Genomic DNA, 25,804 nt, shown 5'->3' with positions numbered 1-25,804 from the left:
GGTCCGCTAGTGAGTTCAAAGGGGGCCATCCTGCCATACCCCGCCATGCTCCGATGCCCGGTGCCGGCACATGAGGGCTGCTCCTTCATATTGCCCAGTCCGGCAGTGCAACGGGGGCGGAGGCTCTGCTCGCGGGGCGGCTGGCCTCGGGGAAACACGGTCTCTCCAGCTTGGCGTCTCGGGTCGGCCTCCGAGGAGGGCGTGCAAAGAGCGGCGAGCCAACTTTCACACGGCGACGCGGGCGTAAAAACCACTATGCGACTTTTCAACTGTGCGGCGGGCCCAAGTCACAGTCCAGGAGCCCGACTCTAGCGGATGGCGAGGGGATGGCGCGCGCGCTTAAGCGTCCGCCCAGCAGAGGAGCGTCTGGTCCACAGCCCGATCTTCTAGGTCCCCGGCCCGGAGCCGCGGCCCCACGCCCGCCCCGCCTGCCGAGCCTTCTGCAAGGCACTTGAAGCGAATGAATCAGCCGCGGCCGGGTGCGCGGCCACCACGTTTCCTGTTTTCTTTCTCAACTCCTTTGGCGGCAGGCGCAGCGCGGCTCCAACGCCGCAGCTTTCCGGGAACACTCCCCCTCACGCCCCTCTCGGCCCTCAGCGCCGCCTGGCTCCTCCTCAACCCCCTTACGAAAAGATTCCGAATTGCAAAAGCCTGTCCATGCCACCCGCCGTGTCCTTCCCCTCGGGCTCTGCCCCGGGGGCCCCGCCACCTAGCACTGCCATCCCCCGAGCAGCCGGGCGCCACTCTCTTTGAAGTGCAGCCGAGGAGGCGCGGCGCGAGCGTGTGTGTCTGTGGGGCTGCTGTGGGACTGTCTGTGCTAGGAGAGCGGCGGAAAACCCGGCGTGGAGCGCCTGCAGCCGGCTGCCCGGGGTCGCGCCCGCTGCGGGGCTTAGGAGGGACCGGCGCGCAGGCGCGCACGGACGCGCACCTGCCCCGCGGGAACCCCGTGCAGCCCACTGAGCCACTGCCCTCCAGGTTGTCCCGACCGCAGGAGCCTCTGCGTCTCCAGGACCAGCTGCTTCCTGCGAAGTTTCACAAACAAGGTTATTTAGGACCCTCAATGTTTCTGAGGGTTTAAGGTTTAGGGTTTCTGGGGGTTCGTTTCTAAAGGATTAGGATTCACCTACTTGAAGGAGGCAGGGTTGTGGGAATACCCGCATTTCTATTAAGACTGCATCCTTTTTCTACCCAGCCCAGTCTAAGTACCAGACTTCTAAATGCTGGGGCAGACAGAAACAAGCAAACAAAATATACACTGTTGTGGGATCGGAACGCTTTATAATTCACAAATTTGACAATAGGCTGCATTTTCATATGCAGAATTGCCTAAGAGTTATCTTAAAGGAACAGCAATGTGAAAGAACCACATGGTAAGGAGAATTTACGCATGTCCTGCATACTACTCCTTTCCCCTGTGAATTGCACAAGACCTAGATGATCTTGGGCTAAGGAAGAAAATCTGGCATTGTGTTTCTACCCACCATGTGCAGATTACACTACAATTTTGAGAAAACGGAAAAGTCTGTTCTGTTTACAAAGGCTGACTCAGGGGACCAGGGGCACTCTCCCTAAGCAGACCAGTTGTGGGAGAACTTCTCTACATTAGCATGCAATAAGCAAACCATTCACAGTGGGGAGAAATCAAACTCCCAAGAGTCCATTTTATAAAACTTTGTCATGGTCGAGTGGAAAGAAGATGCCGAGAAAGTTACACAAAGTGGTGGGATCCTCTGTCTTTGTCTTTAAAAATCTACAGGTATTGGTGGAGAAGAAATTCTGCCCTTGAAATGTAGACTCCATAAATTATCAGTGGCACAACAAAGAAATTCGTGGACAATTTAGTCTCCTCGGATTTTTCATATAGCTTTTTATATGAAATTTGTAAAAGTTAGAGTGACTTTTAAAGTATTTGTTACATGTACCACGTGGCTTGTTGTTATCAAGAATTCTTGAACTATTTACTGTTCACTTTGAGTACTCTACGTTAAAATTTGCCTCTTTTTTGTTCTACTTCCTCCATCCTGCAGTCTAAAGTAAAGTAAATATATGCTTTAGATGGACAAACAATTGCCTAAACTTTGCCAGGTGAATTAAAATTTCAGATTGAAGCTTTTTTCTTCCCCATTAACAATAGGAACAAGTTAAAGATATTAATAATTTTAAATGGTAAATATAAAATACTTGTTCTGTATAGCTTCCCCAATTCTAAGAATGTAAAAAATATTACATGCTTGTTACAAAAATTGAAGCATTACACACAAAGACAGAAAGCCCATTGTAACCCCACACCCTAAAGATCACAAACAATACTTTCGCCTGTGGCTCTAACACAATCATTTTCATTTTACTGAATAATTTCCATATGCAAGTATAGCATCACCTAATTGCCATGGTAGTACATCTAGGATATGGTTTGGTTTTGATATTTTCCTCTCTCTCTCATTCCCATAAGATAGGAATGTAGGAAATTTTAAGAGGACATTGACTTTCTTTTAATGATCATTTGAGCTGTCCATAGTTAGCCTATCCAGCGGATTAAAGATGCGTAGCCATTGTGTTCAGGGATTTGTTCAGTGCCATCTTTTCAATCATTGGTTACAAAGAAGCTGGGAGTCCCCTCTGAGGTTTGGCTTTCTGTGGTTCCTCTCCTCTGCCCTCCAACTTTCTCAAAGCCTGAGCCTCAAGTGATTTCCCAGTACCTAAGTAAACTGCCCCCCTGCCCCCATCTTCACCAAGTTCCCAAAGCTCTTCAGAAATGAAAAGTACAAACTCAGGCCTCAAATCTAACAGGATGTGGCTCCACACATTATATTTCAGTTGTTATTTTTTAATGTGGAAAAGTAATTCGGGAATGTTTTGGCTAATGCTTCAAGACATCATGCACTTTAGACACAGGATTTGCTCTTAAAAAGGTAGTATAGAGACAGGAGGAACAATTTATTTCAGAATATCCATTTTATGTCCAAGCCATGCACCAGCCATTTTTGACAGACAGGATTTGAGTATGATCATAAAGTGGTGTAAGCATGTATTTTAAGTTCTAACATCTTCTGTATAAATACGAAAAATGAAAAATCACTAGACCACATCTACATACTAGTGAGAAAATAATTACTAACAACAGAGTAAAGAACAGTTTGCTCTGTGAAACTGTTGCTCAAATAAAGGACTATTCTCGATATTAGCATAGAGCTGAGAATATTGCTTTTTTCCAAATTCCTAGGTGAACAGGCGATATAGCTAGCCATGATTTTTCAGGATCATTTGTAAAGCTTCACTTTTAGGAATTTTAACCCCAAGTGTTCTAAGACATCGAGTAACTGACCTTTTCATCCCTCCAAACAAACCTCAAAATGGAGTTGCCAACTATCCTACAGGAAATTGAGTCACCACACCAAGCAACACACCTAAATGTCGACAGCCAGCAGGACAAAAACAGTGAGCCAGTTTAATTTTGGCTTTTACCAAGAACACATACTGCATTCATTAATAAAATACTTCCCCCTAACCCCTGCCAGGGTAGTATACACTGTGGCTCTCCTTAAAAATACATGAAAACTCTTTAACTGCCCCAAATCTTGCTAAGTTAAGGAACTAAACAGAGAAAAACACCCAAGCAAAAACTATTGGCTAAACTCCCTAAAGACTGGGAGAGGGCTATGGAACAGCAACTGAGAAATAACTTGAGCCTTGAAGTCCCCTCCTACAACAGCATCCGTTTTCTTCAAGGCACCTTTGAACTATGTAGCACTCGCATTCTGCTCAGGCTCTTCTGTGAACAAACAGTCCTCAATTCTTGTGGGCCAGCACTTGGCTTCTGTCATAGTGATATGCTTAGAGGTTCCCCTGACACATGGCCTGAAACTGTGCCAGGGGCTCCAGTAGAAGATGCTGAAGCAGCAGCTTCCTTTTGAAAAAGGAAAAAAGTAATCACCTCAGAGCCATAGCAGGTAGCTAGAGGTTGAGGTTGTTTTTTTGTGAAATGTTCAGTCCATTACTCTTACCCACAACTCACAGTGATGTTGACCATTGAGGTAAAAGGATCCACTGCATGGGATGTGTAACTATGTGGACATTAGTTTCTTTGCCAACACTTGAAGGCTAAAGGACTGTATCGGCTTGTCATAATTCCTAGATAGACCTATTGGTATACATGAAGAGAACAAGTCCAAAATATACCACTTACTTTGGACACCATTTGCCCGCCCTTAATTAAAAAAAAAAATACAAATTATAACAACTGATCCAGATTTTTTAAAAATAAAAGAACTATAACAAAAAGCTCCTAAGAGCAAATACTTAAATCTCACTAACCAGTTCCAGCTTCTCTTAATTCTTACAAAATTTCCTCTTTATTCTAAGGAAGGAATTGATACTGTCTACAGTAGATAGAACTGGAGAAAATGATTTCTATTTCACTATGTATTGCTTTGAGCTAGTCATTCCTTTGGTTTGCTACAGTAAAAGATTTGTGTAGGTTAGGTCTAACTTCTGCTGCTTAATTTTTTTTCCTGTATGTATTTTATCTGATGGGAAATACATGAAGGCTCTGGATTCTCTTTTAATATGTACATGTAATAGGCTTAAGCAGAGCTTGCTAGTGGCAAGCCACTCTCATCTCCAAGTGTATTTCTGGCATCAAATTATTGTTTTTAAGTATTTTAAAATTGTATAAACTATATAAAACTTTACTTAGTACTTCATAAAGCTTCCAAAGGAAAGATGTGTGTAATTTTTTGAGGGTTTTCTTTTTCTTTTATCTTCTACTATCTACAATTGTTTTTCTAAGTGTTGCCTATGGCTGTAGAATTTTTAAGTGAAATAAACATGAGATTGGCTTTCATTGACTTTTTAGTCCCACCAGTAACTCAACATTTATTTAGCACTGACTATGTGCCATGTACTTTATTAGAGGCTGCAGAAACAGATGATGGAAAGAGCGTGTCCCTTACCCAGAGCCCAGCAGAGAAGGTGATTTCAGCATACTACTGTAGAATGCACTCTCACAGAAGGAAGCATGTGGGCTATGGGACAGTAAAAGAGGACGATTTAAATCAGACAGGGACAGAGGTGGAGTGGGAAAAGGCTGAGTCCTCAAGAATGAAATAAAAGAGTGTGGGAAGGATTTTTAAGAGAAAAGATGAGCAAGCGCACAGACCTATGATGAACAAGATGTGCGTGTGTCAGCTGGATGCAGTGGCTGAGACCCGTAATCCCAGAACTTTGGAAGGCCAAGGTGGGTGGATCACCTGAGGTCGGGAGTTTGAGACAAGCCTTACCCACATGGAGAAACCCCATCTCTACTAAAAATACAAAATTAGTCAGGCTTGGTGGAGCATGCCTATATTCCTAGCTACTTGGGAGGCTGAGGCAGGAAAATTGCTTGAACCTGAGAGGCAGAGGTTGTGGTGAGCTGAGATCGTGCCACTGCACTCCAGCCTGGGCAACAAGAGCAAAAAAACCTCCATCCAGGGGGGAAAAAAAAAAAAGACAAAAGAAAAAAAAAAAAAAAAAAAAAAAAAGATGTGTGTGTCAAAAAAGAAATTACCATGAGTAGGGCCTTACTTAGGGGAGCAGATTCTGGAGAAATCTGAGAAATCCTCAGCCACTGGCCATCTTAGAGACTGGCCATGTCAGGCATCTGCAGGTAGGACTATATCTTCAAGAGTAGGAGTCACAGAGTGACTCAGAGTACTGTGTGACATGGGATCTGATTTTATTTTATATGGAAAATTCTAGCGCTATGCAATTAATGGAATTGAAGAAAGTTGAAGTCAGTGAAATCATTATATTTGACCATATTAAGAACACAATTAAATAACTTATACCATTTGCTTCTCTGACGATTATTCGTATCTAAGACAATCTCTGTATTAAGATCCTATGTAGACATATGTTCCCACAATATGTCAGGCATGAACAGAAGGACTGTCCAATGTGACTTGAAAGGGGGTGGACTTCTTGCTCTTGAAAACTACAACCTTTAGTCACTAACTTATTAATCATACTGTAATAAGATGGAGAAAAAAACAATGGAATTCACCAGAATTTCTTTCACAAGAGTTTGCCTGCATGAAAATGTTCAATAAGGCTATTTATGACAGAAGGTGAGACTTTGAAGAGCTTTCATTTGGGTAGAATGAATCTGCCTCATCTACACTGGAAAGGGGAGGAATATGGAGGGAATATGTATGTGTGTGCATGTGTGTAAGCGCATGAGAGAGTGAGAGAATATGTGTGTGTGTTTGTGTGTGTGTAAGAGAAAGGAGTCAGCTTGGTCTATGTGTGTGCATGTGTGTAAGGGCATGAAAGTGACACACAGAGAGTGTGTGTGTGTTTGTGTGTAAGAGAAAGGAGTCAGCTTGGTCTAAAGGGTAACTCCAATTTGTACATTTTCCCTTTCTCCCAATCATCAATAAGGTTATTGAAGGCGTGTGTGTGTGTATGTGTGTGTGTAAGAGAAAGGAGTCAGTTTGGTCTAAAGGGTAACTCTAACCTGTACATTTTCCCTTTCTCCCAATCATCAATAAGGTTATTGAAGGGGTGTGTGTGTGTGTTTGTGTGTGTGTAAGAGAAAGGAGTCAGTTTGGTCTAAAGGGTAACTCTAATCTGTACATTTTCCATTTCTCCCAATCATCAATAAGGTTACTGAAGTTACAAAATCCTGACTTTAAAAGATTTTTTGTTTTGTTTTGTTTTATTCATTGAAGGCACTGAGCTTGAAGGCCAGATTGGCCCAAGCAGAAATGTCTCTCTGAGCTGACATGAGATAAGAGGCAAAGAAAGAGACGAATGCTTTTATAAGAATAGGGCGGGCTTTTGTCCAAAAAATTGGAGTTTGATCCAAGTTTAATTAGGCATCCAGGCTGAGGGCTTCATGTGACATGTGTGCAACTGTAAGTGATATTATTCTTTGAAAGAAACTGGAAGAATGGAGAAAGGCTCCAATCTCTATTCCACCACATACGAGCAATTCCAGGCAATTCAGCTAATCTTTCTGGGGCCTTATTTCACCTATAGATTGGAGATAATAACAAGAACCTTGTAGGTTATTTTAGTTCAAGTGAGAGGTTGTGAGTTAAATAATCTTGCGTTGATGGCTAATAGATTCTTTTCCCTTCCTCCTCCGTTGTATCTTCTCTTCCTCCTGGACTTAAGTCTCTAACTTAAATGCAAACAATTCTATTAATTTAAGTGAACCTATCAACTAGTGCCAGGTATAACCTAGGGTCCAAAAACTTAATAGTTACCTGGGAACAGTTTTTAGGGTAGCTAGAAAGAAAAAACATTCAAGGAACGAACAGGGATTCATTCTGAAGAAGTTCACTTAGAGAACACAGGCCATACAGGAAGCTACAAACAGGTAGGGATATAAAGTTTAAGTCACACAGTGGGCAAAGATAAAGATGGAGAAGTAGTCTTGGAGGACTTGTATACTATTCTAAGACTTTATGTTTTCTTCTAAAGAAGCCATTAAAAATCTTCTAAGTGAGGAATTCACACCGTCAGATTTGCTTTTCAAAAGGATTACTCCGGGAATAGTATAAAGGCAGATCAGAAAACTAAAGACCAGTGAAGAGGTTGATGACCGGATAAGGAGAAAATCCTAGGCAGTCCCTAAAGGGGAAGGAGAAGCTTCAGGAAGTTACGAGGAAAAACTCTCAGGAGCAAAGAAAAAGGAAATGTCAAAGGAAAATACTGTAATGGACTGAATGTGTCTCTCCAAAATTCATATGCTGAAAAATAATCCCCAGTGTCATGGTATTTGGAGGGAAAACCCTTGGGAAGTAATTAGGTCAGGAGAATGGAGCCCTCATGAATGAGATTAGTGCCATTATAAGAAGAGTCCAGAGGTTGCTCTTTTTCTACCATGTGGATACACGCCACGTGGGCAATCGGCAACCCTGAAGACGCCCTCACCAGAACCTGACCATGCTGACACCCTGATCTCAGATTTCCAGCTTCCAGCACTGTGAGAAATAAATGTATGTTGTTTAAGTCATCAGTTTATGGTATTTTGTTATAGCAACTTGAGCTAAGACAAATATCAAGGCTTTGCCATTGATATTCAGTACAGACCATATATACCCACAGGTTTGCACTAAGATAATTTTCATTCCAAACACATATTTCAGCAACACAAGACTAAAGAGGGTGTTAAAGAATGCTAGTGAGGAAGCTTTTGTCTGGGAAGTTATTTGAACAAAGTTACAGGACAATTTTTGCAAGCGGTTTTTAAAAAATGTTACAAATATGTATTTTATTTACATACACTTGCTGTAATTTTGGGAATCAATTTTATTTCCCTGTGGGGACTATGGGAGAGCATCTGTGTTTCCATCATATACTGTCAACCTTAGGATATAACAGTCTTTGTTTCTTTACCTTTGTCAATTACTGCATATCGTATTCCTTGGAGAAAACAAGGAGTTTGAACAGATTATCTTTAGTGCCTACCCAGCTCTAACATTCATTTATTCTCTGATTTCTGAAATTGCACTATCGGGTTTGGTGTTGGCTTTAAGGTTGTTCATTATACTTAGACCTGGATGGGGTCAGCTATTTTTGAGAGGGAATTCCTAAACTGACCAGTTACTTGTCAATGATCCCATCCAATACCATGATCCTGGAATTCTGTGAGTTTAGCTCAATTGTTCATCAGGGGTACATGTTTTCTATTTGAGATTGAGATATTCTCAGAAATAAAGCTATTAATAAATAGAAAGTTTTGGAGTATATTTACACTTACTCTGCTTATCTCCACTCCTGCCTCTACCATATTCCCATCCAATACTTTGCCAGTTGACTTACCAATTTCTTCTTAATTTCTGTAACTGTCACCTTCAGTCAACTTCTCATCTGTGTATTTCTAGATTCATATAATGGTCTACTACTGGATCTCCTTGGATTCACTTTTCTCATCACAGTCCTATTTATAAAGTCAGAATAATCTTCCTTAAACCCTGGTTTTATTGTTTCACTCTTTCAAAAACCTGCTGCACAACTCTCTCCTACGTATTGTATTAATGTTACATTCTTGTGTTCACATAGGCCTTTTTTGGCTGGCTTTTCAATACCTGTCTCTTTTATTTACATCTAAGACTATCCCATCCAAGACAGCTCATCTTAGCCAATCTTTCCGCCTGGAAACAATTTGCTGGCTTCTGCCTGTATGACTTTTCTAATGTCATTTTTATATTTGTGTCCAGGCCTTTCTATAACTGTCTAGAAAATTCCTGACATTTACAGGCACTCAACAAATATTTGTGAGCGAATAACCAATAAATATGCTTGTTTTCTATCAGACAAGAATATTTATTTCCAAATGAGATTCAAGTAGTAATGCTGGCCTGGGTGTGGCTCCCTACACGTAATCACCCCTGTCTATCTCTTGTTCTCAGTCTTTTGCTTTCAAACTCTCATTTTTTAGAAGAGTATTAGGAACTAACATTGCCAAAATTTGGTGATGGTCAAGCAGATCATGGTGTCTTACCGAAGAGAAATATTAACATTAAAATAAAAATGACAAGTATTATGATATATCACTCATACGTAATGATCTTTACAAAATAAGATAACATTTTAAAAGAATCCATCAATACACCAATATGATGTTTGGGAGAAACAGATGAATGCACAAAGGTGCATCTGATACAAACACCCCCAGAAAAATGAGCATAAGTTCATATTATCAATATTTTTTACTCTAAAAGTGTTCACTGACCTCCCTGAAGTCACCAAGGACTCCAAGTTAAGAATACTTTCCTGAATGAAGAAAAGACAGCAATTATTTTAATCAACACTGCCCCAGAATCTTTTATTCAGATCCCTATCTCTGCTTTCTTCTTCTTCTTTTTTTTTTTTTAACTTTCTCATAAATCTCTGCTTAGCATTTATCTCTCTCTCACTGTGAGATACCTAAGGGTTAAGAAGTAATGCCAACAAGACATTTGTTCCAGTTGAAGATGGGTTAAGAGAAAACACACAGCCGGGTGTGGTGGCTCACGCCTGTAATCCCAGCACTTTGGGAGCCCGAGGCAGGTGGATCACCTCAGGTCGGGAGTTTGAGACCAGCCTGGCCAACATGATGAACCCCGTCTCTACTAAAAAATATACAAAAAATTAGCCAGGCATGGTGGCGGGTGCCTGTAATTCCAGCTATTTGGGAGGCTGAGGCAGAAGGATCACTTGAACCCAGGAGGTGGAGGTTACAGTGAGCCGAGAATGTGTCACTGCACTTCAGCCTGGGCAATAAGAGCGAAACTCTGTCCCCAAAAAAAAGAAAAAAAAGAAAAGAAAAAACATACAAAAGATTTCCCCAAAAGACTAGTCCATTTTAAACAGGCTATGAACAGAGTCTCAGAAAGGTAATTTCTTATGTCCAATTTTTAATCTCATTACTTGCATTACAAGCAACACATATGAGTGATAAGCTATGTTGGCCTACTGGTAAACGTGCATTTGTTAACTGTGTATGCATTCTAGAGAACAAATTTCAGAACTCAAGAGTATATCAGGTATATTTGGCTTATCCAGTTGCATATGAACTGGCTCCATACAAATAAGATAAATTAGTTTTAAAATTTTACAAGAATATCTATGGAGATTTAGATTTGGCTAAGAAAGCTATTATATACATGGAAGAATCCACAACCTGTAAGAGCTCTTCATGGGAAATAGTGTGATAGATCAGAAAGAGCATGAACTTTTGAGTCACTCAGAACTTGAATTCCAGCCTTGCCATTGTTCTAGTTGTGTTATCCGAAATAAGCCATTTAAAAGACCTGAGCACATTGTATACATTGAGAATTGCAGGATTATTATGAGAAATGTATAAGAAATGTAAAGTCCCAAGGGCTGTATCTGACATATAGTAGGTATTCAATCAATAGTAAGTGTACTGAACCACTTTGCAGAGTTGTTTAAATAAATTAATTTTCAATAAGGTCATTAATATGTGAGAGTTTCTTTCCTTTTTCACAGATTCTAATCCTAAAACAATCACTATTTTTGTGTCATCACCATCAACCCTCAAATATTAACCAGTTCTGAGCCAAATGTGAGTGAACAACCTATGATTTAGAATAGCTTTTAGGCCAGGCACAGTGGCTTACGCCTGTAATCCCAGCACTTTGGGAGGCTGATGCAGGCAGATCACCTGAGGTCAGGAGTTCGAGACTAGTCTAGACAACATGGCAAAACCCTGTCTCTACTAAAAATATAAAAATTAGCCAGGTGTGGTGGCACATGTCTGTAGTTCCAGCTTCTTGGGAGGCTGAGGCAGGAGAATCAATTGAACCCTGGAGGTGGAGGAGATGGAGCCACTGCACTCTAGCCTGGGCAACAGAGCGAGACTCTGTCTCAAAAACAAACAACAAAAAATAGAGTAGCTTTTACAAGACCACACCAAATATGAAAAGTCAACTATGTAGGAAGAATATGTATTGGTCATGGGTTAATGACAGAGCATCACTTACACTGAGGTTACTGGGAAGATCATTCCAAACATTTCCCAAAGAATGTTCCAATCAATATTGTCCCTATAAGATTCTCCTTACTAATGATGTTTTGTGGTCAAACAAGCTTGGGAAATATCGTATGTGATTTCTTTCTTTTTTTTTTTTTTTTTTTTTTGAGACGGAGTCTCTCACTGTCGCCTAGGCTGGAGTGCAGTGGCATGATCTCCGCTCACTGCAAGCTCTGCCTCCCGGGTTCATGCCATTCTCCTGCCTCAGCCCCCCGAGTAGCTGGCACTACAGGCACCCACCACCATGCCTGGCTAGTTTTTTTTGTATTTTTAGTAGAGATGGGGTTTCACCATGTTTGCCAGGATGGTCTCAATCTCCTAATCTGTGATCCGCCCACCTTGGCCTCCCAAAGTGCTGAGATTACAGGCGTGAACCATTTCACACAAAAGGACATGAACCTACCAAAAGCTAGAAGGTCCACAGCAAAATGACGTATTTAATTTTATTAGCAAGCATTATCTAAACCTGTTGAATTTTAGAATGCTTTTTTCATACAACAACTATCACCTCTTGAAGGATACCTGGAATAGGTTTTCCTACACCTATACCTACATGTCAGGTGAGTCTGAAACATTAACAAATACATGTGTTTAGTAGGTTCCCATATGTTTGAAATCTCCACTAAGGACATTTTATTTCTCTTCCTCCTGACTTTGTATGCTATTGAGAAATGGTCAGAGAGTAATCTTCCTCCCTCCCTTTCTTCTTTTCTTTCTCTCATTTTTTTCTCCCTAAAAGAGAATAGTCAAAAAATCCATACATATTTATTGAGCCTCTCTGATGTGCTAGTTGCTGTGAAATACAAGAACATGAAAGATTCAGCAGCCTGGACCCAGGAAGGAGCCATAATAACCTGCTGAGAAAATCAGACACATGATCGGCTGCTGCCTAGAGACAGTGTAAGGTAGAATATAAATCATTCAGTCTGGGAGTGCTACTGTAGTCTGAGCAGGGAGAGGGAGGTATGGACTGTAGCTCAGTGTGCTGGGTTTCAGGAAGAAGGTGAACTTGGATGTAGGTCTTCAAGGAAGACTGGTTTGAATGGCTGTGGGAGGAGGGAGTCAGCTGGCATTGTTTTCAGGTATAAGAAATGTCTGCAGCCTGAAAAAAGGTTGTTATGTGTGGGCAGTAAATGGGCTGGGTGGAGCAGACGCATTCCAGGGAGGAGAAGGGAAATAGAGTTGAACACTTAAATGTGTGGTCTTGAACTAATGGATATTGTGGGAATTGGATAAGTGCACTGGTAGCCCAAGAGGATAGAATGGAGAAGATAGAAGGATGGAGACTAAGGAGCTATTGTGGTAATCCAGATGCAGTGACAAGCAAAGAGTTGTGAAGGCATCCACTTTAGTGGTCTATGATGACAGTTACAAGCAATAGAAAGAGTATGACATTGGGAACAGAAGTTCAAATGCTGGCTCTTCATCTTAGCAACCATGTGGCAAATTTGGGCAAATTAATTTCTCTGTACCTCAGTTTTCTTTTTTGTAAAATAGGGCTAAAAATACATTCCCTAGAAGGTGGCCTCCAGGCCATTTTCCCACACTTTATTTGAATGTTAAAACTAACTTTAATCTAAAAGTCATATATTCGTATCCCTATCTTTTTTGGGGGTTCAGTTCAACTTAAATGTGTTATTTGTTAAAAACTTTTATTTATCATCGATTACATGTAACATATAAGAGCTGCTTTTAATAGTAATTCATCTTATCCCTATCTTTTTTAAAAATACAGTCAAAATTAACAAAACAGTCTTGTATTTTTGATACTAGTAGTGGTATCACTACTACTATAGGTACAAGGGCTCTTGTACCTCTCTGAAAAGTAATATAATTAGCAACAGTATTGATGGTATCTGCTACTTTAGCTTATTTAAACTGTAGTCATTAAGGTAAGCAAGAGGAAGAAGGCATGTCATTTATGTGTTTTTCATCCTGAAGATGAGCTTTTGGAAGCATATGTTATTCCACAGCAATCTGGATAGGTCTTGCCATGCCCTGATCTTGTAAGCCCAAATTTTATTTTGAATACTCCAGCTTTACACTTAAATGATAGCTCCTTGATGAAAGAAAAACAATTGCCTAACAATTTTCTTCCAATTGTCTGAAAACATAATGGGTGTACATACACCTACACACACACACACACACACATAATCTCTAGGGCATATTTACTAGATAGTATTATTTAATGTGTAGACATTTTAAATTATGATAATTAAGACAAAAATATGAGTAGCAGGTTTTTGATTTGAGACAAATTTGAGATTTACTAAAATTAATTATTGTATGTGTGTCCTTCAGATGACTTCATATTTTCATTATATATCTTCACTCTTGAAGTATAACTCTTGAATTGTTGAATTAAGTTTTATGAATTAAGTTTTTTTTTGACCAGGCACGGTAGCTCATGCTTGTAATCCCAGCACTTTGGGAGGCCGAGGTGGATGGATCACTTGAGGCCAGGAATTTGAGACCAGCCTGGCCATCATAGCAAAACCCCGTCTCTGCTAAATCTAATCTTGTGCCTCAGGCGAGGCACAAAACTCACTTGAACCTGAGAGGCAGAGGTTGCAGTGGCTCAAGTCGCACCACTGCACTCCAGCCTTGAGGACAGAGTGAGATTCTGTCTCAAAAGAAAATAATTGTTTTTCCATTTTTACCAATACCACTATTCACAATTCATCCACTATTTCACTAGGAATTATTAATTCAGTTCACATAAACTTTTGCCACAAATTTATTCAATGAAGAAGCTTCTGGATATTTAGGTTCTACATGCTAATTTCAATCAGTATATTTTGTTTTTCAAATTTGTTCTTGGTGACCCAACAATTATACCTGTCCACCTTGAAAGTGTCTTTCTTCATCACCTTCAAGGCCCCAGCTAACCAGACCTTTGAAAACAAGTAAACAGTAGAGAATTTCAACTTCTGTGAAGGCCACTGTCTTCTTTTGAAGCCCCAGACTCCACTCATACAGGGTTTTGGGGAAGATTAAATGAAATGAAGCAGTGGCTTACAAAGTTTATTGACAGTAAACTACAGTAAAATTTATATTTTATACTATGACCTGGTAGATTTGCTTAAAGTAAGAGATGCTCACTTTTGAAGACATGTGGATACTGACTTTCAGTAATATATAAAAAAAAGTACGAAAAGGTTTTATACCTATATTTATTTTTAAAAGGTAGAGAAGAGCAGTGGACTCCTATTTAAAGAAACTCTTGTTAAACTCTAAATAATGGTCATGGCAAAATTTGTTTATAGTCTTTAACAAACCATGCATTTCAGTATAAATTAAACCAATAAAAAATGATACATATACAATATAATGGAAATGTATATATCGGAACAGTATATACCATACACACAAGAGTAATTATATATTCAATCCAATACAGAGAATTGAAACATAATTTAACATGAAATAATATTTATCCTTACTATGTATGATTCACTCTGATGTTTTCTATTTTATTTAATTTTTAAAATATTAATTGTGACTCACTAAATTGATTCTGAAATCTACCAATTGGTTTGAAAACACTGAGGTAAGAAATTACCTCACTTAATAAATGTTAGTTTTGTTTCCCTCTTCTCTCTTCCTCCCTTTTTATAATTAAAAAAAAAAAAAATCCCTCTACTTCTCTACTTCACGTGAGAGTAGAACACATAAAAAGATTTGCGCTAACCACTGTGCACATTTTTTGAAGTCATTTCTCCATAATATGTGAGTTTTCTCAGGGTACTACAAGTTTACCAACAGAACACATAAAGCAGCTGTCACACACTGAAATGCCTATAGGAGCCAGATAGACCATGTGAATGAATGAATGGGATGGTTGGTGGGCACTCTGGGTGCAGTGGCTAGAACTGTAGAGGGTAGGAGCAGACCACTATATATCCTAAGCATTTCATTGGCAAATGAACTGAAGGACACCTTTCCATCTGGCCCTCATTTTCCTAGATCTTTCCTCCCTTCCTCTGTCAATCCTTCCTACATAGCCTATGTTCCCAAAGCACCTCTTGTATTAGAACAATAATTATTATGATATCTCTCCTTAATCAAGACCTTATACTAGATTTTTAATGTCTTTAAGTTCTCCCCTAAACTTCAGTTCATCTATTCGAAGTCCCTATAAAATCTACCTCCTTAAACCTGTCTGCCCCTATTATCCCCTGTGGTTGACCCCCACCTCCATCTCTATCTTTTGTCAGCAAGTTTCCTCAGAGTCCCCTCTCTGCATACTTGTTCATGCTGGGTTATTTGTTTTTGCCACTTGGTCATCTAGACCTTTTTTCCCTCTTTCCCTCCTTCTATTCAATTTCTGTCGTTCACTGCTGTACAAAGGAGGGGCAGGAAGGCCCTCCAGGGTGGAGGGAATCAGTCTTGAGATAGCTGAGAGATTCAAGGTGATGAGTCCCAAAGTTGAAGAGAATCCACATACTTCATCTGTTTTCGTTTTACCTAGCAAGGAGCCTTTTGTGTAGACAAAGCTGGGAAACTAGAGGTTATGACATGATTCATTGTTGCCTACTTACACTTTAGCTTGATTCAACTCTTCTCAACAAATACTTGTTGAACCCCACCAGTAATACCAGAAGCTTGGCATTCTATGAGGTGCTCAACTTACAAAGCTTAGTTCAGAAGAATTCTGACTTCAAGGCTCCTACCATCTAGAGGCAAACAACTAACAAATGAACACATGTGGTGATTTCAAAAGAAATTAAGGTGTGCTGTGGTAGAGGCATGCACAGGTCGGAAAAGTTCAGAAGATCCAGCAAGGCTTCCTGGAGAGGATATCCACGCCCCCCTCCACCCACCTGGTAGTTCATGATCAGAGTTTGCAAGCTTGGCTGCGATAGAGGCAATAGTGTGTGAATCACAGAAAGAGTGGATCTGGTGACTCAGACATGGCAAGAACCAGCTCATGGCACTAGGCTGCAGGCACGCCATGCACAAAACAGTCTTTTCTTTCCCCAGTTCTCCAAATTCTCTAAAGTGGAAGCCTAGGAGTGAGGGTGAGAAGGAGGTAGGGAGCTACAGCCACTGGAGCAAAGGATGAAAGAATGGGCATGAGTCTCTAAAAGTGCAGAAACTCAACTGACTGGACGCTGAGACAATGTTTAAAAAGGATTTTTGTTGTTGTTGTTGTTGCTGTTGTTTTATACTTTAAGTTCTAGGGTACACGGGCACAACGTGCAGGTTTGTTACATATGTATACATGTGCCATGTTGGTGTGCTGCACCCATTAACCCATCATTTACATTAGGTATATCTCCTAATGCTATTCCTCCCTCCTCCCCACTCCCCACAATAGGACCTGGTGTGTGATGTTCCCCTTCTTGTGTCCAAGTGATCCCATTGTTCAATTCCCACCTATGAGTGAGAACATGCAGTATTTGGTTTTCTGTTCTTGTGATAGTTTGCTGAGAATGATGGTTTCCAGCTGCATCTATGTCCCTACAAAGGACATGAACTCATCCTTTTCATGGCTGCATAGTATTCCATGGTGTATATGTGCCACATTTTCTTTATCCAATCTGTCACTGATGGACATTTGGGTTGATTCCAAGTCTTTGCTATTGTGAATAGTGCCGCAATAAACGCACGTGTGCATGTGTCTTTATAGCAGCATGACTCATAATCCTTTGGGTATATCCCCAGTAATGAGATGGCTGGGTCAAATGGTATTTCTAGTTCTGGATCCTTGAGGAATCGCCATACTATTTTCCACAATGGTTGAACGAGTTTACAGTCCCACCAACAGTGTAAAAGTGTTCCTATTTCTCCACATCTTCCCCAGCACCTGTTGTTTCCTGATTTTTTAATGATTGCCCTTCTAACTGGTGTGAGATGGTATCTCATTGTTGTTTTGATTTGCATTTCTCTGATGGCGAGTGATGGCGAGCATTTTTTCATGTGTCTGTTGGCTGTATGAATGTCTTCTTTTGAGAAGTGTCTGTTCATATCCTTTGCCCACTTTTTGATGCGGGTGTTTGTTTTTTTCTTGTAAATTTGATTGAGTTCTTTATAGGTTCTGGATATTAGCCCTTTGTCAGATGAGTAGATTGCAAAAATTTTCTCTCATTCTATAGTTGTTGTTACTTTAAGTTCTGGGATACATGTGCAGAACGTGCAGGTTTGTTACATAGGTATACATGTGCCATGATGGTTTGCTGCACCTATCAACCCGTCATCTAGGTTTTAAGCCCCACGTGCATTAGGTATGTGTCTTAATGTTCTCCCTCCCCTTGCTCCCCCACCCCCCCCACCAGGCCCTGGTGTGTGATGTTCCCCTCCCTGTGTCCCTGTGTTCTCATTGTTCAACTCCCACTTATGAGTGAGAACGTGCAGTGTTTCGTTTTCTGTTCCTGTGTTAGTTTGCTGAGAATGATGGCTTCCGGCTTCATCATGTGCCTTCAAAGGACATAAATTCATTCTTGTTTATGGCTGCATAGTATTCCATGGTGTATATGTCCCACATTAAAAATGACTTTTTAAAGTGGCAACTGTGGGAGGCAAAGGAGAAAAAAACAGGAACTGCCAGATAAGGGAGTGAAGAGAACTCAGCACTTTGAGAATTCTGTTACATTTTGCAGCTTGAATTCTTCACTTTTTGCTCCCATTATCTGCTTCTTTTTCCTCTCCATGAACTAGGCCCTGTGGGCCCTGGATCCTGCTCTCTTTGCAGGGCAAAGGATGGTTAGAAATGAATTCATTAAGGTGAGAAACCATTGCTAGTATAGTTTTCCTTCCCGGAAAGCTGGCACTTCAATTTAACCTGTTTGGTTAGATCCAGCTGTGCTTCCCCCATTTCTTTTTGCAGAAACAAGGCTGGCAGATCCCTGTTCCTGTTAATCCTTGAGAGGACCAAATGCTGTGTTATGCTGGGGCAGTGAGGGACCTTACAAACACTGAAATTTAAGAGAACAGTTTTTGGAGCAAGGCAGTCCTTGTTTCCAAATCTGAGCTTTGTCACTGACTAACTAGCTTGAGACCTCATAAAAGCGAATTAACCGAGCTTGTTTTCTAATTTATAAAATGGAAAAAGCAGTACCTATATCACAGTATGGTTTTGAAAATTATTTAAATAGGACTATGTATGTAAAGCGTGCCTGAAAAATAGCAAGTGGTCCCAAAGTCACTATGATGATGAATTTTATATGCAGGCACCTAGAGCATGTTAGGATTTTCGGGATCTTTCCCAGCTCACACTGAAGCTTCACTCTTCTCCAACAGTCTGTTATCCAACACTGGATAACTGAGATAGTCTTCTCAGCATTTATCAATGTGGTTAGGAACAGTGATCTTGGAAAGCACTCTCAAATTATTTATCTAAGTAAACAAGCAAACCTTTTTATCCCAGACATCCTAAATCTCTGTAGCTTGTCTTTGCTGATTTGGTCAGAATAGCTCAGATGGTAGGAAGGGCTTTCCGGGTGGAAAAAAAATAAATTAGCAGTCTGGAAAACAAAAGACCTCTGGCTTAAAAGAGTCTCTAAAACAGCCTGATCAGCCTGTGTATTTTGCCATATTATCTAGCATCAGCAGTGGACTGGGAACAATCCAGGGTTCCTTGTAGAGATAGAGACTGGCAAATATTACGTTTGATGAATGAGTACCAAATCAGAAGTTAACTCTTTAAGTCATTAAATCACTAAACAGTCTATCACAATTATGTGTTTATTACTAGACTGAATTTCTCTGGGGCTGGGACCATATTGAATTCATTTTTTTGATCTTTGGTGCTAAACACTGGCTGTCATATACTAGGTATCCAGTAAATGTTTGTTGAATTGAACTGAAAAAGCATGAAACATTTCCCCGGTTAAGGCTTCTATTCTATAATATTTCCAAAGTTTCTAACACATCTGAGAATCAATAACTGGACTGTTAGAGGAATACGGATGTGGTCCAGGGAGCTACACACTTCATGCTCTGAGATGTTACATGTTTAGTGTAACTTTTGTGCCAGGGGAGAGAAATCCCTAAGAGAGTGACTCTGTTCTCCATACCCACCTACCCCCAGTGTCCTCTAGAGCCTTTCATTCTCCGGAGGCCTATGATGACTATTACATTTATTTGTTGATATATCTGTTGCCTTGTCTTCCTTATAGGTACAGAGTCCATACATCTTAATTGGCCTGGAACTTCCCAGGTCTATGTCTGTTATACCAGTGTAATTATGAATAGCATTGCCCTTCATTCTAAAAAGTGTTCTGGTTTGAATGCTAAATCATCTAGACACCCTACTTATGAGAGGGTTCACTGTACATTATTTAGTTGCCCAACTCCCCTCGCCTTGGAAATCTGAGTACCACCCTCTACTGGGGGCTTTCCTCTATGGAGGCAGCTCTCTCAATCACAGCATTCAGGAGGTGTGAGCCCACTCCCAAAAGAACAGACAGCTATCTACAGAGAGGCTCTTGGTGGAAGAAAAAAATAATCACTTCAGTAAGTTTAAGTCTTCCCTTTAAACTTGGGTCTCTTGCACATAAGAAACAAAGAATCTCTAATAACTGCATCCCTAAATATACTGAAATCTAGAAGACATGCCCATTTGAAAACTCTAATCTAGTCATTAAAGCTTCTCAGGTTTAACTGCACCTTAATAATGTAGCTTATTTTGTCAAGATCAGTTAAGGCCCTGTAATGTGATTTGGAATAAATGGACAGACAGAAATTAAAATGTGCTGGACAAGGTAATCAGAAATCTCACTTCATTCAGTCAATAACAATGGCAATTCAGCGGGTTCCTTTTACTACTGGGATGTAATTGTGCTTGGCTTTAATTTCTTGTAATGATGGAACAAATTAAATTACTTCATACTTTTAGGAACATTTGGCTACATCATGTTTTGGCGCTTCCATAAACCCCACTGGAAATTAAATCAGCTCTGTGGTTGCTCATTCTCCCTCTTTAGTGCCATGTCTGCCTCCTGTCAGCAAAATGGTAATATTGTCTTACCTTAATCCACCAGATGCAGTTGAGTTAAAAGAAATTACCTCCCCTGCCTCTCTCCTTTCAAATCTCCCTATTTGTAGCTATCAAATTTTGGCATGCCTGCTGGAACACAGTCTTGTTAGAACAAGCACAGTAATTCTCTCATGAGACTTTAGGACTCCCTCTACGACAAGGTCAGAATGTACTGTGATTCAAATTTAGATGAGGATATGAGTTGGTAAGAACATGAAGAGCATCAGACAGTTTTCAGGACTCCCACTACTTATTTTGTGCTATCAGTTTTTCCTTTCCCAAATTGCAGGTGGAGATGCAAGCTTTGAGGCTGGAAATCTATTGCTATATGCCATTAAAATTAATTAGCCTAGCACATTTTATCTTTAGGCCCTTACCTAGCGCAGGTAAAATATTCTAGCACAAAATAACACAACTTTGCCGGGCGCGGTGGCTCACGCCTGTAATCCCAGCACTTTGGGAGGCCGAGGCGGGTGGATCACGAGGTCAGGAGATGGAGACCGTCCTGACTAACACGGTGAAACCCCGTCTCTACTAAAAATACAAAAAAATTAGCCAGGCGTGGTGGCGGGCACCTGTAGTCCCAGCTACTCCGGAGGCTGTGGCAGGAGAATAGCGTGAACCTGGGAGGCGGAGCTTGTAGTGAGCCGAGATCGCGCCACTGCACTCTAGCCTGGGCAACAGAGAGAAACTGTGTCTCAGAAATAAATAAATAAATAACACAACTTTCCTGAACACTGTAGCTACTAAGTTCATATGGTAAAAGATTATACTATATATTACCTTGCAAATACTGTTGCAGACTGATATTAAATATTTAAAATGTATGCAGCATTATTAATAGGCAACATTGTGGCCGAGATTGCTAACTGTCCCCTAATATTGATGCTTTTCTTCATCCATTGTTTTCAAATACCAATTTTCATGTAAACATGTGACTGCCCAAAGTAGAGAAAATTCACAGCCTCCTTGGTTGCCAGGTGTTGCCATATAACTAAGTTTTGGTGTATGACTTGGTAGTAGAAGTGTTATGTAGATGTTATGTAGATATGCTAGAAACTTAAACAACATTTGTCATCTATCTTTTTATCTGCCTGTATTTATTGTTTTCTCTTTCCTACTGGCTAGAATGTGAAGTTGATGGCTGGAGTTGGAGCAGCCATATTGGGTGGTGGGTTGAATTTAGCAACAGAGGCCACACCTCACAGTGCAATAACATGGAAAGAGTATGTGTCCTTGAAAACTGAGAGTTGCCATCTTAACTTTGGACTGCCTACTTTCAGATTTTACACGAAAGAGAAATATCTATCTTGCTGAAGCCACTTCTATTTTAAATCTCTCTATTTACTGCTGAATAAAATCCCAACTAGTGAAAACACCAATAACAAAAAATTCATATTCACTCATGATATAGGACTATACCATAGTCTTTTTTATGTCATATATCTGTTCATTCACTATTTTTGCTTTGATGTTCAATAAACATCTCAAATTTAGTATATCTATAAAAATTTTTAAATTTTGAATTCAGGAGTACATGTGCAGGTTAGTCATATAGGTAAATTGCATGTCATGGAGTGCTGGTGTACAGATTATTCCACACCGAGGTAATAAGCACAGTACCCCTATAGCTTAGTCTTAAGAAGCAGTATGTTCACATAGACCAGACTGAGATTTGGATGTTGGATGACTTTCTTCCAGCTTACTCTGATTTGAATATATTGTGTGGTAGTAGATGGCTAAACCACTTGCTCCAAAACTATCTGACAATGCTTTTTAGAAAACATGCCAAACAAAACTACAAGAATCACCCTGGAGCTTCCCTGAGGCTTCAGATATTTGTCTTCCCTGCCCTACTTGGAAATCATTCCAGCCTGGAAGACACTGTGATGAACCAAAAAATGGTCTCCCTACCATGAAGAATAACACTGTTTCCATTGCTGGGAGGCTCTCCTTCCCGCAGACACTCTCCCTCACTCATTAGACACTTGATTGATAAGGATGTTCATATATTTATTCGTGTTTCTATCATTTAGACAGTTGAATGTTACAAATGTTCATATATTTCTTCTTATTCAATAGTTTCACAAGAACACTATTCTTGTAAAGTCATTAAAAACTGGAGGGCCTTTTCATAATTATTTATTTCCATGATTTGTCATCTAAAGTCAATGTTCTATCCTCCTGTCAATCTAATAGCTTTAAAGCTAAGTTCTGGTGGGTCCAAGACATGCCTGAAAGGTTTATCAAATGACATACTGCAGTCATATGGTCGGAGCACAAACACTTCTGAATGTACAATATTTTAAAGCAAAACAGTTTATGTGTAAGCTCTACGATGTTACAGACCATGGCTTTCTTATTTATTACCAAATCCCCAGCTCCTAGAACAGTGCCCCTCAATATAAATCTGTCAAATGAATAAATGAAGAGTTTGCCTGCAGTAGTAAACTTGTTATTTGCACACACTTGAGGCCCACCTCTATGTGGACATTGTCAATGAGTCAGCTTTGTGGATGTCTTTGCAGGACTATCTGTATAACATCCACCACAGTTACCAGGGAACCCAATTTTCATAAATTGCTCCAGCATCACACCCCCTCTTACAGAGATTCTTCCTGTCCATTCTAATCCCTGACACATTGTCATCCTCACTCGGATTCCCCGATGCATAGAAATACTGTTTTTTTTTGTTTGTTTGTTTTGTTTTGTTTTTGAGACGGAGTCTCGCTCTGTCGCCCAGGCTGCAGTGCAGTGGCCGGATCTCAGCTCACTGCAAGCTCCGCCTCCCAAGTTTATGCCATTCTCCTGCCTCAGCCTCCCGAGTAACTGGGACTACAGGCGCCTGCCACCTTGCCCGGCTAGTTTTTTGTATTTTTTAGTAGAGACGGGGTTTCACCGGGTTAGCCAGGATGGTCTCGATCTCCTGACCTTGTGATCCGCCCGTCTCGGCCTCCCAAAGTGCTGGGATTACAGGCTTGAGCCACCGCGCCCAGCCAGAAATACTGTTAAACATACTTAGGTAGACAGGGATAGGCATGCCCAAACTCAATTCCTTTTGGGAAAAAACATTGCAACTTTCAGAAATGTGTTAGCTATCTGCACAGATTATGAAACATAAATATCAATTATCTGTTCACAGCAGTGAAAGCCTGCATATATTTTTTTAAGATAGCAAGTATAAAATGGCTATAAGTACCATATTGAGTAGATACCTACCACTACCTATTTCAGTGAAGGGATGGTTGTGTTGCAGGGTCAGAATGATTACTAACTGGTTGACACTCCCTCCAGCACTAAAGGCAGCATCACCAGTGTCCACTCTACTTCTCTACTGCTTACTATTAAGGAGCAAGGCAATGGCATTATCTAAGCAGGAACTACTTCAAACTTTCAAAACCTGGAATTTGCTGATCACAAGAAGAAAAACAGTATAAAAATACAGAAAGACAAGATTCTCTGGCTGTCCTAATGAATGCTAGCTAGTTATAATAGCATGGATAAGACACATAACCAAACATAAAAGATCTATTAATTAAGGGGAATCTCTACTTATATTAACTCATCTATTTTCTCTAAAACCAGTATTTAGTTATCTCCTATACATTGGCATTTTGTCTATATTTGCAAAATTCAAAATGTTAGTGATGTGACTTTTTTCCCTCAGACATCTGAGCTATCCTTCAACTAATAGTTGAGCTGTTCTTCTATAGCTCAGTATCTGAGTTAGAACTTGAAGTAAAAAAGGTACAAATAAGTCATGCTATAAAATTCAAAGGCAATCAGATGTTTGAGACTATAGTTATACAGAAAAGTGTCCTTGTTCTTGGGAGGAATACATCGAGGAGTTTAGGGATGGAGGGCCATGATGTGTGCAGTTTTCTCTCAGGTGGTTCAGAAAAAAAAAAAAAAAAAAACAATGTGTGTGTATGTGCACATAGAGTGATACTGCAAACGAGGTGGAATGTTTACAATGAGTGAATGCATGTGGGGGTTTTTTTGCACTACCCATAAAGCTTTCCAGTGTGTCTGAAATAACTTCCAAATAAAACTTTTTAAAAAAGCAATCAGAACAGTGGCAATGAATAATTTAATTATTTCATATTTGAGCTGTCTTTCCTGCCACCCCTACCCCCTATAACACTACATACATACATAGACTCACATAAGTGACACTTACTGTACTTTTTTGCCTATGTAATGAGTGTTGGCGAAGTATGTGAGTGGGAAATTCAGCCTTCTGCATTCAAGATCTAAGTAATTCTAAGAGACCTTTTAGATAATGATTTGACTTAAGACAACAATTTTGAGGTTATAATATGATGTCATTTCTTATAAACAGAACTGCTCTTTTGTCCTTTCAGATTTGATTGAAAATGGCCCATGGAGTACAACCACCTGGGAACACATCCTTGAGAAAGACAGTTGAGGCTTATTGCCTAAACCACAGGCTACTGAAAACTTGGCCAAAGGCGACTACTCTAGACTGGTGACTTCAAAAGTGCTGATGAATACAGTGAACCGTGAAAGATGCATGATTTGTTTTGAACATTTTACCATGATTGATGACCCATATTTGGCAAGTTAGTTCACTCCCAGTGGAGATGAAAGTTTCACTGCCTTCTTTCTTTCAACATTCTTGTTGAGACAGATTTCACTTTTATTGGCCAATGTACTAACAAATCACTTGCATTTGCAGCATAATAAATTCATTAGCAACACTGTGGATCAATGCTGTACATAATATTCCTGAGTCAACATTAACTCTTAATTAAATTTCCATAGTATAATGCCTCTGGAAATTTTCCTTCAGGCTACTAAACTTCAAGCCAACAGTCTAAGTGTTAATCAGTAATCATGTTAGTAACTTTTTGAGACGGGTCAGGGCCAGGACCAGAGTCAGTGATCCATCATGAATGGCAGGTTTAAAAATGAATATATGTGATCAAAAATACCCATAAATTGACTCAAAGCATTCTATCCTTCGGGTTATTCTAACACTCAGTGTATCAGCCTTCTGAGCAAGCCAATTTTTTATTGTCTTAAAAAGTCTAAAAGAAAAGATAAAAACAGAGATAATCAGTTTTGTTTGGCAATGGCAGGGGTGTGGGAAATGAAAAAGAAGAAAGTTAAAGATGAGTGAAAATAGGATAGTCTTGGCACTTTAGTATGAAACTGAAGTACTTATTTAAACTGATGAATATTGTACAGAAATATACAAAGAGCAGTGAGGGGCTAAGCACCTAATTCCAAGGTAACTACAAGGAAAAGATTTATTGATCTGGATCGTGCCA

The 25,804-nt window shown here is 40.1% G+C and overlaps 2 protein-coding genes across 7 annotated transcripts in view; one reads left to right on the top strand and one right to left on the bottom strand.

The window, feature by feature from the left end:
• PDE4D (phosphodiesterase 4D) overlaps positions 1-25,804 on the bottom strand; it is a 1,617,209-nt gene that overhangs the window by 58,766 nt on the left and 1,532,639 nt on the right. The window contains exon 1 of one of the 6 annotated variants that reach the window (XM_023210500.2): positions 40-494. The exons of the other annotated variants lie outside the window; for them this stretch is intronic. The gene's annotated coding sequence lies outside the window, so the exon portion shown is untranslated. Of the gene's footprint in view, positions 1-39; positions 495-25,804 lie in introns of those variants that run through there. 6 annotated transcript variants of the gene reach the window in all.
• Positions 196-25,064, top strand: LOC111541613. Its single transcript, XM_023210501.1, has 2 exons — positions 196-1,043; positions 24,875-25,064. Exons 1-2 carry the CDS (start codon positions 461-463, stop codon positions 24,937-24,939), a joined length of 648 nt encoding a protein of 215 aa, XP_023066269.1. The 5' UTR covers positions 196-460; the 3' UTR covers positions 24,940-25,064.

This window comes from Piliocolobus tephrosceles, chromosome 4, assembly GCF_002776525.5.
Source record: "Piliocolobus tephrosceles isolate RC106 chromosome 4, ASM277652v3, whole genome shotgun sequence".
Lineage (NCBI taxonomy): Eukaryota > Metazoa > Chordata > Mammalia > Primates > Cercopithecidae > Piliocolobus > Piliocolobus tephrosceles.
The sequence above is the reverse complement of the archived record's forward strand: the minus strand, read 5'-3'. Positions and strand labels throughout refer to the sequence as shown.